This window comes from Ixodes scapularis, unplaced genomic scaffold, assembly GCF_016920785.2.
Source record: "Ixodes scapularis isolate PalLabHiFi unplaced genomic scaffold, ASM1692078v2 PGA_scaffold17__5_contigs__length_683569, whole genome shotgun sequence".
Classification (NCBI taxonomy): domain Eukaryota; kingdom Metazoa; phylum Arthropoda; class Arachnida; order Ixodida; family Ixodidae; genus Ixodes; species Ixodes scapularis.
Genome location: NW_024609843.1, coordinates 288449 through 301441, shown reverse-complemented (window position 1 = coordinate 301441; position 12993 = coordinate 288449). Strand labels below are relative to the sequence as shown.

The 12993-nt window shown below is 44.7% G+C and overlaps 1 protein-coding gene across 1 annotated transcript in view; it reads right to left on the bottom strand.

Moving 5' to 3' along the window:
• LOC115324709 overlaps positions 1-11504 on the bottom strand; it is a 53867-nt gene extending 42363 nt beyond the window's left edge. The window contains exons 1-5 of the mRNA XM_040209003.1: positions 11342-11504; positions 9905-10077; positions 1943-2035; positions 1709-1851; positions 193-200 (exon numbers count right to left, since the gene is read on the bottom strand). Of these exons, the coding sequence (XP_040064937.1) occupies positions 193-200; positions 1709-1851; positions 1943-2035; positions 9905-10077; positions 11342-11504 (580 nt within the window). The remainder of the gene's footprint in view (positions 1-192; positions 201-1708; positions 1852-1942; positions 2036-9904; positions 10078-11341) is intronic.
• Positions 11505-12993: the final 1489 nt, after the last annotated feature.

The window sequence follows — 12993 nt, the reverse complement described above, 5'->3', positions numbered from 1 at the left end:
AGCAGTACGTATGTGACAACAAAGCTCTTTCAAATAACTTCGCGATAATCAAATCAAAACTCTCATTCTTTCCCTCCTAGACTTAAGAAATGTTTTGCAGTTATGACCTTTCTTCACACAAACTACTGTGTTGAGACCTCGCATTTAGTTTCTTACTACGTAACGTGGCACCACAACGTGACGCCGCGACACCACCGGAGCTGGAGTGGCCAGGCACATGTCAAGTTGTCCCGTGATCTGTAGTGCATTTTTGTTTTGTTTTGTACTTTTAGCTAAAAGTACGCATCTGTATATATACAGGGTGTTTCAGAGCACGCAGGCTAAATCGCTCCTGCGAAAACTACTCATCGCAACGAAAAAAAGCTTGTGGCGTTTTGGTCTTGGGCCAGGGGCCCATTTAGGAAAATTATTAAAGTCCGGGATAATTAAGTTGTTATATATTTATGCGTAATTAGCTTTTTTTATCATTGTGTTTAAGGGCATGGTTTCAATTAGAATATTGCTCAGCATCATCGAGAAACACTAAATCAACAAATTTTCAGAACGATAGAATGCACACGAAGCATTTTACGGTTTTCTGAAAAACCACACAAATTCGACGGTTTTTTAAGTTTCGGTTTGCTATCTCGACCCCGGCGGTACCGCGCCCTGTAGAGAGACAGTGCAACCAAGTTGAACTGTCTCTCCACACACACACACACAGATATATATATATATATATATATATATATATATATATATATATATATATATATATATATATATATATATATATATATATATATATATATATATATATATATACATATATATATATACGGACACAGCAGCTGTAGGATGATAAAAATAAACTCTGATTTAATGGCCAAAAAAGTCACGAAAGAATAAAGGGTGAAGTGCCGAAAAATAGTTGTATTCGTTTACAAGAATAATGAGGGCTAGGCACAAGAACGCTAGTTACGCGGGGAAAAAAAAAAGCTTTGACTTTTGTTCCGTCCTTTTTCAGGTTTTTTTCCCGCGTAACTAGCGTTCTTGTGCCTAGCTTTCATTATTCTTGTAAACTAATACAACTATTTTTCGGCACTTCACCCTTTCTTCTTGCGTGACTTTTTTGCCATTAAATTATAACTTTATTTTTATCATCCTACGGCTGCTGTGTCCGCGCACCTTACTTTTGTCTCTCTCTCTCTCTATGTATATATATATATCCAATACAAGCTGCCATCTTGGAGCTGGGGCCCCGTCAGGCTACACTTGATGCAGCTTTTTTCCCTAGCCGCCATCTTTCTTGTGACATAAAATAAAGTATTGCTCAATTGATTCATTCATTCATTGATAGCAGCTACGTGACCACGTAACCACGTGACCCATAACGACGTCACGTTAAATTCACCCGGGCGTTAGCCCTCTCAATTCAGACGAACCTATGAGGGCTTGCTGGGAACCATAGACGATATTCAAAACCCCATCAAGCTACATTGGGAGCCGCCATTGCCCGGGCACGAAACCTATGATTGGATCCGAGTCCTCACCGAAAGCAGACGCAGCGCACTTGAGACAGCGTTAGCTAAAATGGACTAATTTGATTTCGAACAAGCCGGTCCTGTTCTTCGTATTTTTGCCCTTATCGGGATTATCAACATCCCCCTCGCAGATATGTATCCATCGTCATAGTTATCGTGTTTGCAATCAATAGATCAATATTAACTTCTCACAGTTTGGGATGCCATTGGACCTTGAGGCGATGCGTGGCTTTTGAATGGCACGTACGGCGTGAGGCATTGAGCCGCCTCGCGACCGAGCCATCGCAACCAGCGGCTGGATAGAGTGCGTTGCGTTCACCAGTCCACTCTAATGGGTAAAGGCAAAACAGAAAGCGACCAAATTAATTAATTATTTAATGTTTTAAACGCTAGATGCATTCATTCTCTTATCGGCGTACCATTTTATAGAATCCGTCAGATTTCTCCAAGGATATGGCGGCCAAGTGCCTACGGTCATGGTATAACCGCTCCGAAAGTCGTCTCCCGGATAGCTGTTTGGTAAAGAAATCAAAATCACCTTGCTCTAGTCAGGAATGAAAGAGTTAAGCCGCGTTTACGCTGCTAATAAATAAAACGAAACAGTCTGCAGACACAATCTTAAGCCTGTCCACAAACATTGTCTTCATATTATGCAAGACGGAGCCTTGTATAGCGGTCCTGTCACACTGGTCATGCAAAAACGTTCTGCAGGTATCTCCGAAGCATACATATATTTATGAAACAAGCAAACTTCAAGCATGCTTCAGGTGTGACCGTTGCAGATAATTTTGTCATCATATATGCAGCGAACACCGTCTCTTTTGTATGATGTATGATCAGTGTGACCGCGGCTTGAATTTTTAAAATATAATAAGATCACATATTTCTACGCTATAGTAGACTGTTTTCAAAATAGTATCAAGCAACATTGGGGGTCGCCATTGCATGAACACGAAGCGTGTGATCCTCAACTCAAAAGCGAAATAAGATATCACGTGGTCGTGCTGTCTTGAGCACCCGATGCCATGACTCCAAGCTCCCGATATTGTGAACTAGAACTATAGTCCATTGCAACTCAGGAAGGTAGGGCGACGGAAAGAAGGCCGGGTTGGAGGAAACAGAGGGGACGCTAGAGAGGAGAGGGAGAAACCTCCTCCTTTTTTTAGCGTTCCGTCTGCTTCCTCCTTCCCGGCCTACTTTCCCTCGCCCTACTTTCTTGACTGAAAAAGCAGCGGCGGTGCCTCCTCGGCCGCGTGAAGCCCTAAAGTGCTGAAAGTCGCGTGTGGCGCTGGTGTCGAAATCCCGATGACCTTGTGCTTCTCGTGCTGCGCCCTGCTGCCCTGCCGCCCTGCTATTGGCGACGTGCGCGATCGAAAGCGTCGCTGTGGTCGGCTTGCCACGATTGGCCGAATGCTGACCATGACGTCATCAAAGGATTCATTATCGACAGAAATTAGAGGAATACGAGAACTTCAATTCTGACGGTGTTGGCAATGCTGCTTTAAGAGCGAAGTGATTTCATGTTTGCACCATGCAAGTTACAAACACCATCAAGTTTGTTCTTTGCGAGGTATTGACGTCACGTGAGGGAACCATAGGAGGGCCCCACCCAAAACATCTCGCCGCTAATACCCGCTGAAATGAAAACGGAAGAAAAAAATGGGAACGGCTGGAACAGGCTGGTTGTCGTGTGCGAGCAAGGTTTGGCTGCGCTCGGTAAAAGAGCACTAGCGCCCCCTGGTAGGTGCGACACAATGCCTCACACGGAGCATAACCTTAGAGATTCTTCGCACGCTGGCAGCGTTTTTCAGTCCATTGCATCCGCCAGTGGAGACTGTGGAGCGGTTGGTGGAACTCGCAACCAAACAAAAGTAAAACCCTCTACCCTGGGAAAAGTGGCGCCATTCATTGTTGTGGAAATGCTCAAAACACGTTACGCGCGCCATTTCTGGGAAGAACATGGCGACTGAAATCTAGCTCAGTGCTGCGCTGTGCCGCCAAGGGCTGCACGTTGCACGTGTCTCCTGCATCGACGCACCCTGCGCTACTTTTGAATCATAAAGGGGCTTTGAACCAAAGAATACAAAGAAATAGCTGCGATGTATCATCATCACCATTATTGTCGGTCTGCAGAGCTTAGAAGCAGCGCGAAACGTGTTCCCCGCCTCCCGTCGCAAGACACAGACCTTTGGCAAGGAAGAAGTCCGAAACTTGAAGGTTCCTATTTTGAAAGCGAGAAGGGTGTAGAACAAATGTCAGCACAGATCAGTGAAGTTAAGGAAGCTGTCAGCATACATGACGACAAAAATATTGTTATGCCTGTCCTGCCGGCCCAGGAACTATCCGCGGAGGAAGAATATAGATTCGCACTAAATCTTCCACTCTGAGATATTATCCAGCGAAACAGCTCAAAGACCGAAGCAGAAAATAAAAATTAGGAATCAACGGAGATCGACTGACCGCTCTGTATTCTGATGGTGAGAATAGTGAAAATGCAAGCTTCATGCCGCGTACTCTCACTTGACAGCGAGGCGATTCTGTTTTCGTTTCTGGTTTGGTTATAAACGCAGCATGCGGAGATCTAGAGAACTGACTCGGCTCGCTTTTTCTGTTGAGAAGCCGAGCGTTCGGACAGGCCGGAGCAGAGCGTACGAGAAATCTCGGAGGATGATGGTCGTATCTGCGTCAGCTGCTGTGCCAGGATCCCCACAGGAAATAGCATGGCACTTTTATGACGTCATCAGTCTAGGAGGCCACGCGCGGAGGCCGCCGCTTTTTCCACTACTCAATGTTCTAGTTCACTGAACTTCCACCGTGCTATTTAGGCGGTATTCACACAGGGAGAAATTCCGGGGATTTCTTCCCGGCGCGAGGTATGAAGAGCTTCGTACAACAAAGGTGGAACTAGATGCACCTAAAAAGGAGCATGCAGCGTTAAAACTGGAAAAAGAGCAACTGGCACAATCGCTTGGGACCACGCAGAAAGAGTTAACAGAGTTGAAGCAATACACCAGGCTCAGCAATCTTGAGATTAAGGGGATTCTGCAAAACCAGAGCGAATCACTGATGGAAGTTGTTCAGAAGATAGGGGACAAAGTTGGAATGTGCGTCGAACCCAAAGATATTGACGTGGTGCATCGTGTGCCCACAAAGGACAGGACAAAAACAAACATCATTGTAAGGTTTTCGTCACGTGCCGTGCGAGATAAAGTCTTGAAAGCGGCAAAAAAGAAAAGGCTCTCAGCTAGCGATATCGGGTTTTCAGATACCAATGCGGTGTATATTAACGAGCACCTCTGTCCAGAATATAAAGCTTTGCTGGGCATGGCAATTGCTAGAAAGAAAGAAAAAAACTGGAGATTTGTGTGTGTCTCGCAGTCAAAAATACTAGCAAGGAAGGCAGAAAATTCGAATGTCATTCACATCGCTTCTCGAGATGACCTGGATAAGATAGCATAGCCTCAAAAACCAAGACACCGAGCTAGAAATGCGTAACGGTGTGACGTGCACCATGCCGTGTACGAGCTCTGAAGCTATAAGCCTTCTACACTGTAATGTTAGGAGCTTAAACAAAAACTATGATCCACTGGTCGCTTTGCTGACGCGGCTGGATGAGCAATACAGCGTTGTGGCAATCTCGGAGACGTGGCTTAAAAAAGATGAATTTATGAACATTCCTAATTATAGATTTTTATCCCTGCCAAGATTGGCTAGTTCAAGAGGTGGTGGCGTAGCATTATACATATCTTCACAAACCATATATAAGATATTACCAAACTTGACAGAGACAAAAACAGGCCTGTATGACATGCTGTTTGCGGAACTGGATTGTGAAGTCATTGTTGGTGTAATATACAGACCGCCAGAATCAAACACTCGGGCATTCCTAGAAAAGCTGGAAGATGTGTTGTACCGTCTTGCGAACAAAAATAACAAAGCGATTATCTGTGGTGACTTCAACATAAATATAACAGACCCCTCAAGTACAGAATACTGGAACCTCCTGCTATCTTACGGCTTCCAGAACCATATTACAGATCCAACAAGAGTAACACTAACGTCTTGTTCAATAGATCATATACTCTCCTATTTTGAAGACAGCTCCGTAAAAGCTGGGGTTATAACAGAAAACGTCGTAGATCATTTCCCTACTTTTATTGTCGCTCCCAATGCAGAAAAGAACCTTCAAAAAGAACCCACAGTCGGCCATGGTGTATCAAGGTGGAATTATGAGGCAACTAAAAGGTCCCTTCAGGAGACAAACTTTTCTCAGATCAATTTTACCGACACTAACAATGCATATGATACCTGTTCAACACTGTTCAAATCTTGTTTTATAGCACACAAATTCGTATCTCGCCGGGCAGCACAGCTTTATTCTCCCATTTGTCCCTGGATGAACGAGGAGATACTGAAGTTAATTAGGCTCAAGGAACACTGGTATAACAAAATGAAGCAAAACAAGGACAACGACTATTACAGGGAAACGTTTAGAGTTGCACGGAACCTATCGCTATCCACCATGCGGAAGCGTAAAAAGCAATATTTTAGCAGCCGTATTGCAAAAGCTAACGGTAGCTCCAAAGAAATATGGCGCACAATTAACCTTGTAATGAAGTCCTCTCAACAATGTAACATTTTACCAGATTTGAACATTCTTAATTGTGATCAAGCGCACCTTGTGTCAATGTTCAATGACTTTTTCATTAGCATAAGTACATCCTCAGCTGCAGTATCAGATGAAACGTCAAAAATTATCCTACCTAGCCCATGCATTAATACATTTGTTTACGTAGAAATAACAGCCGCCGAAATTGTTGGCGTTGCCAGACAAATGTTATCAAACAAAGCTATGGGCCACGACGAAATCTCGGTAAACCTATTGAAAGACAACATTGACATCCTGTGCTACCCACTACAAAAACTGTTTAACCAGGCATTTTTTTCGGGAATTTACCCAGAAAAACTTACGATTGGGAGAGTAGTACCAATTTACAAAAGTGGTGACCCTAATGACCTGGCTAATTATCGCCCGATTACAATTCTGTCCTGCATTATTACACTATTTGAAAAACTAATTGCCGCGAGAATAATGAACTTTGTCGAGAAATACAACATTTTGGTTGCTAATCAACATGGTTTTCGGAAAAACTTCTCTACAGGCACAGCAGTACACTCCGTATCAGAAATAGTCAATTCCTCCCTCAACAAAAATAGAACTACTATAGGCATATTCCTCGATATAAAAAAAGCTTTCGATTCTGTTAATCACGACATTCTTTTACAAAAACTTGAGCGTTACGGTTTTCGAGGGCCAGCTGGCAAATTTTTTCGTAGCTACTTAACAAACCGCACCCAATTTGTACAAATTTCCCATAATCAATCTACAACCGCGATAGTGAAAACTGGTGTACCACAGGGGTCGGTGTTAGGACCGATACTTTTCTCTCTTTTCATCAATGATTACGCAGCTTGCCTCAGACATTCCGAAGCAGTTTTATACGCCGATGATACAGCCTTACTAGTATCACATCATTCTCTTGAAGAGGCCGAATTACTAGCAAATAACGACTTGAAAAATACGATAACTTGGTTTAATTGCAACAAGCTGGTGCTAAATATTAAAAAAAAAACTAAGTTCATTGTTTTCGCGTCTGATCGGAAACAACAATCATTTACATGTAACCTGCATCTAGGAGGTTTACACATCGATCAAGTTATCACTTATAAATACCTAGGAATTACCCTAGATTCAACACTACACTGGGCTCCCCACATTGACGAGCTATGTAAAAAATTAACCTTCGGATGCTTTTCATTAGTGAAAGCACGGAAACATTTTAGCAAACAAACATTACGCATGATTTACTTCGGTGTGTTTCATACTCATTTAACCTATTGTGTTGAATCATGGGGTTTCACTTACGCGTCATATCTAGCGAGAGTTACCGTTCTGCAAAGAAGGGCAATCAGGATAATAGCAGCAGCACCTATACATGCATCAGCTAAGCATCTTTTTAGTGAATTAAACATAATCCCCATCAACTTAGCTCGCGACCATAAGACTGCCACTTTAGTCCAAAGAATTTTAACCCAGAATACTCCATATCACTCTTCTATATTCAATTTTCCAAAACGTGAAACCCGACAACTACATTATAATAACCTTAATTTGCCGATAATTTACAATGCTTACGGGCGCCGCTTAATATCGTTCATTGGTGCGAAGATATGGAATAACATTTCATGTAATATAAAACTAGCAACAAATTTTTTACTCTCATTAAAACGATTTATTTCATCTGAAGTGTACAACTCACCCTGTTAACTCCGTACTAGTAGTTATATTATTTGTGCAGCTATGTATAGATTGTGTGAATGCCTATAGGATTGTTTTAAAGGGATACGGAATCGAAACTTGAAATATAAAGAAAACATCAAGAAATGAGTTCAATATGATCAGCTAAGCCTGTAATGAATAATCGCACGGTCGTATTTTGAGCAGATGGCTATATTTTATGCTCTAAATGCCGCGATTTTGGCGAGCGCTTCAAAATCAGCCATGGAGGAGCGCGATGCATCTCGGGAGATCCGGCAGACGTCTTGACGTCATCATGCCTCGGACGACCAAGCGTGCCGTAGTGACGAGTTTTGCCACTTGGAGGCGTCAACGCGTTACAATCTCGCTTTGTCGAAGTACCCAAGGGCTGTAGATATCGCGGGGCCAGCACGCGCACCAAACCTGAGAACAACCGAAGCACGCGTTTGCACGTCGCGCGAGAGCTGAAACCAAGGTGGCTCACTTCGTTTTGGCTCTTTCCACCAAGACGCCTCGGTATTGCGTTCAGGCCTAGGCAATCTATACCAGTGAGCGGACATACCGCTGCGGCGCTGCTTTCAGAGGCATGTTGTCGTCACGACATTCCATTGAAGCTTCATAACCAACTACCAGGTGGTTTTTGATTATCGTTTAATTCACTTTAAAATATGTTTTCTTGCGTTTTCTAGCGCCATATTTATGTTTCTGTGGTTGTGCTGCTACCTGCGTCGTGCTGAAACAAAGAAATGAGCTCCAGAATTTGGTTTCCGTACCCCTTTAAATGTGAATGTTTTTTTAATGGATCCCTTACTAGCCATGTAGGCTATGGATCCAGATGACTAATCAGACATTTTTTTGTACATCTTTATGTGAATAAACATTGATGATGATGACGCGACGGAAACGCCAGGCTTTTGTGATACGGACGTCAGCTCCAGCGCGGAGGGAGGGAGAGATGCTCGTGCGGTACAAACAACCTCGGTTCGGCGGCGGATCAATTTGTTTTAACAATAGTCTGCCATCAAACGCTTTGGTGTCAAATGTTGAGGTTGCTTAATTCGTTTGCGGTGCTGTGAAGAATGCAAAACGGTAAATTCAACTGCAAACGCTGACATCCCTCCCCCTGCACCTCGCCCGTGGGAACGACGAAGCTGAGAAGGGAATTGTGTCCGCTCTTACGTACCGCTGTCAGCGTCACGCACATTATTTCTCCCCCGTGCGAACACCGCTTGCACACCAGGAAACTTTTCATTCGCAAGCGATGGTAAGTGCCTTCACGGCACTCACTGGCCACGAACGCGAATCGAAATATTCGTCGACAGACTGATTATGGACGAGCGCATACGTCCGAGTGACAAAGTGCTCCCGTCCAACGCGAGAGCTGGGTTCGGCTGAAGCGCTTGGACACCGCGGATGGATGGCAGTGAAAAGCGGAGAGCTTTCGGAGGAAGGGGGGTAAAGAACACCCAGCTCTCGCCGTTTCGGTATAAACATTTTCAATTTTTGTACCGAAAAAGCAGGCTTGTCGTCTTCTACACTTGTCCACTAGCTTTCTTCGGCCAACTAAAGGATGTGCTATTAGCAATATCCAAATGTCTAGTCATTTATTTCTGTCCCCCCCCCCCTTAAAAATATGTAATTTCATGGTCCCTTTAACACATTCCGCCAGCTATCCCCCCAGCGATTAGTGGCAGACACAAAGGCTGACTGCCTTTGCGTCTACCCGCTCTCTCCCTACAATCAGAGAGAACGACAGCGTCGTCTGCTTCTCTCGTTCGAATGCCGGACGCCGGCGCTCGGCGTTCGAACGCGTTCGAACTCCGAGTAGAGACAAAGGCAGCCAGCACTTGCGTCTCCCCGCGATCCTTCGAAACAGAGCTCGGCAGTCTGACGTCTTGCCACGCTCTCACATTTTCCCCTCCCTTGCTTTATATCCTCCTACATTGGCGTCCATGTCTGGAACATGCGATAGAAACCCTAAGACCATCGACATTATCTAAAGCTAGAGAAAATCATCCAAGAGCTCTGCCCTTTTGGTAGGTAGCGTCAAGAATGTAATTACCCTTTGCTCGATCCTTTTCCCGTTTCGATTCAAAGACACGTAAAGTTCATCGCCAATGAGTGAACTTTTCGAGAGATGCAGGGTTAAATGCTCGTCGACGCGGACTACTTTCTTGTCGTCCAGCGACCTTTCCTCGATGACCATGGGATACACGATCCGGGCTCCATTGACGGCTGCAGAGAAAGTTTCGACATTTTGAGAAAGGTTTGCTCAAATTCATCGGCTACGTGTTTGCGAAAGCAGTTCTATCGAGACTTTTTCGAAATAGCCAACCGTCGATTCAATGGAGTTTGCCTCTCGCATTTGAAACGAGGACCCGCGCGTGTACCGCTCGCTGGAACGTACGCACCGCAACAATGCGTTCACGAGTGGAAAATAAGAAAAGACACGGTGGCTCTCTGCATGGTGACTGAATTTTCTGCGGACCTTCCTCGAGCATATTAGAAGCTATCTTGCTTTATATTCTCACAGGTGTGCTGAAAGTTTTCGTGTAACCAATAGGACCGTGATACAAAAAAAAAAAAGTAACACACATCAAACAATGTCTGCCGAGGGTAGCTTTTTCTTTTTTCTTTTTTGTACGATATTTTTGCAGTGTGACTGCGTTTTACAGTTATTTGCTAGATTTAAGTTCAGGTGATTTACATTTCGGTATAACGATAGCCTCGGTGAATACCTCAGTGAATACATTTTAGCCTCGATAGCCTCGGTATAACGATAGCCTCGGTGAATACATTTATTTAAAGAAAGGGCAACCGGATACCTTGATGAAATTTATCTTATCCATCATAACTTACAGCGCGACTGGAACAAGGATAGACAGAGGAGAAAACACAGGACTAAGCGCTGAACTAGAAACTGATTCTATTGAAAAGAAAAACAGAATACACATGATGCAGCTGCTGCTCGTGCAGGCATGCCCGCCCGCGGCCCTGGCGCTTCTTTCACTTAACACAAAACCGGCCGAGTAATCCAAGGTTCAAAAAGCTGATCACACTCTTCGTCAAAGTCACTGTTGCCTGGCTCACACACAAGGGTCCGTTTTGTGTTACGGGGTACGTCTCCATTATTTCTCGGGGTAGTTTGCACTTGCGTCAGAACATCACTGTCAATGCTACTGAAATGGCTGATTCAGTCGCCCGCAAAGTCATTTCTTGTTTTGACGATAGTAGGCTTCGACGTCGGCTCATGGGGAAATTCTGTCTTTCTCAATTATCTTTTGATCCAAGTAACGTCAGGTTTTTAAACTTTCTCGTTCTATCTCAACCACTAGCGTCACATTCCCACGGAGTTCGATCTTTCTGCGATACGTAGTTTGTTCACGCCGGGCCGAACATCACGACTAACCTCACAAACACCCGGTATATTTCAGTACGTTTTCAAACAACGTTAAGGGGGCATGCTTTTCAAAGATTTAGAGCAAAATGTCCGACTCACCGTTGGCAAGCTCTCCGAACGTCAGTGTAATAAAGAAGAGAACTTTAGGGGCGTTGAGCCCCGCACAAATTGTTTCTGTCGTTTTTGGCTTCCGGCAAGCGCTACTGCCTGCAATGCTACGTTCGTGAAGGCAACGAAAAGATTTGCAAGAATATGCCTTCATTGTGTTATCCCGGGATTATTACCGAACGCCCTACGAGTTCATACGAACTTAGTCCTTTTTAATTCCTCATGCAAGTTCCCTTTATCTAGCAGGTGGTACTCGCTCTATCAATACCGATAGCCTCGATGTGCACTAAAAACACGAAAAGTCACTGGTAATTGCGAAAACACCGACACCGACGTCGTTTCTAAGGGACGTAAGGAAATGTGCGTAAAAGGCCACAGGTTCTGGTTCTCCCCATTAAAACTAAAAATGAAAAGTTATTTCGTTATAATTTATTTCTATCTTTATTTAATTAAAGGTTGGATGGGGTGGTCAAAAAAAAATTAGAGTTCTTTCTTTTCTGCCGCAAAAATAAATTACGTGTCGCAGAACGCTCAAACTCAGCCCACGTATCGGGGTGTCGAATCGTAACCGTAACTGAACCATAACCGCAGCTGATTTTTTTTTTTTCTTTCGAGCAGGAACAGATTTCAAATCGAAATGTTCGGCGCCATTTTGGAGTTGAACCAGAACCGGAGCAAAAAACAAAGGACCGTTCCGAACCGGTTCACGAAACGGTTCGGGCGCGCTCTTGCGCTATAGTATTCCGCGCGCTGTGCGCCGGAAATTTTGTGAGGCTGTAGGGAATCGCGTACCGCCGCCGATTCGCCATTTCCCACGTGGTCCGTCAACAACCCGAGTCCAGCCTGGTTCTTTCACGGAAGCGGGATTCCGCTCCCCGTTTATTGGTACAATAGAACACGACGCTACAAAACACTCAATCTAAACTACAAATACAAGCTACATTACACAAATATTTACAAACGCACGTCAATCCCAAAGCTAATCACAAAGAAGCCCCCAGGCCTCGTGTCCCGCGATTACCCTAGATCCAGTCGCAACCCACTTGCCAGCGTCTCGGTCTCGTCCGAAGTTCTAAGAGGCCTTCTCTTCGCCCCCTGGCCCACGATCGATGGGCGAGGAGGTTTTTCCTCGTCCGCCATGGGACGCCTGCAGCGCCATCCAGTGGCTAGGAGAGAAAGCGGCACGCCGGGAGCCAAATTCAAGATCCCGATCGACCCCGCGGCGACACGACCATGGGATCGTGTCTGAGGCGAGGCAGCTACGCAGCTGCCTCGCGGCCAAGATTGGCAGAATGGTTTGATGGGCGCCCTCGTGAATGCACGGTGCGCCATAAGGCTTAGTCAGCGCTACGGAGCAAATTGTTTCCACTTATGCAACCATTATCGTAAGCATAGTTTACAAAGACAAAGTTTAATAACTGCTCTTACTGACTGTCATAAAATTGGCCTGACCCGATCAAAGTCATCGCGCCCACACGCCCAGCAAAAAGGCGTCGAAACGCGCCGAAGGGATGACGCACCGAGCTGCCGCGGAAACAACAACACTGCATCAAATTCGGGTTTATTATGGTTGATCGAACGCCATTCCATCAAAACACGTTTTGGAAAATGGGCACGTTTATCGAACCTCGGTTTAGAGAAAG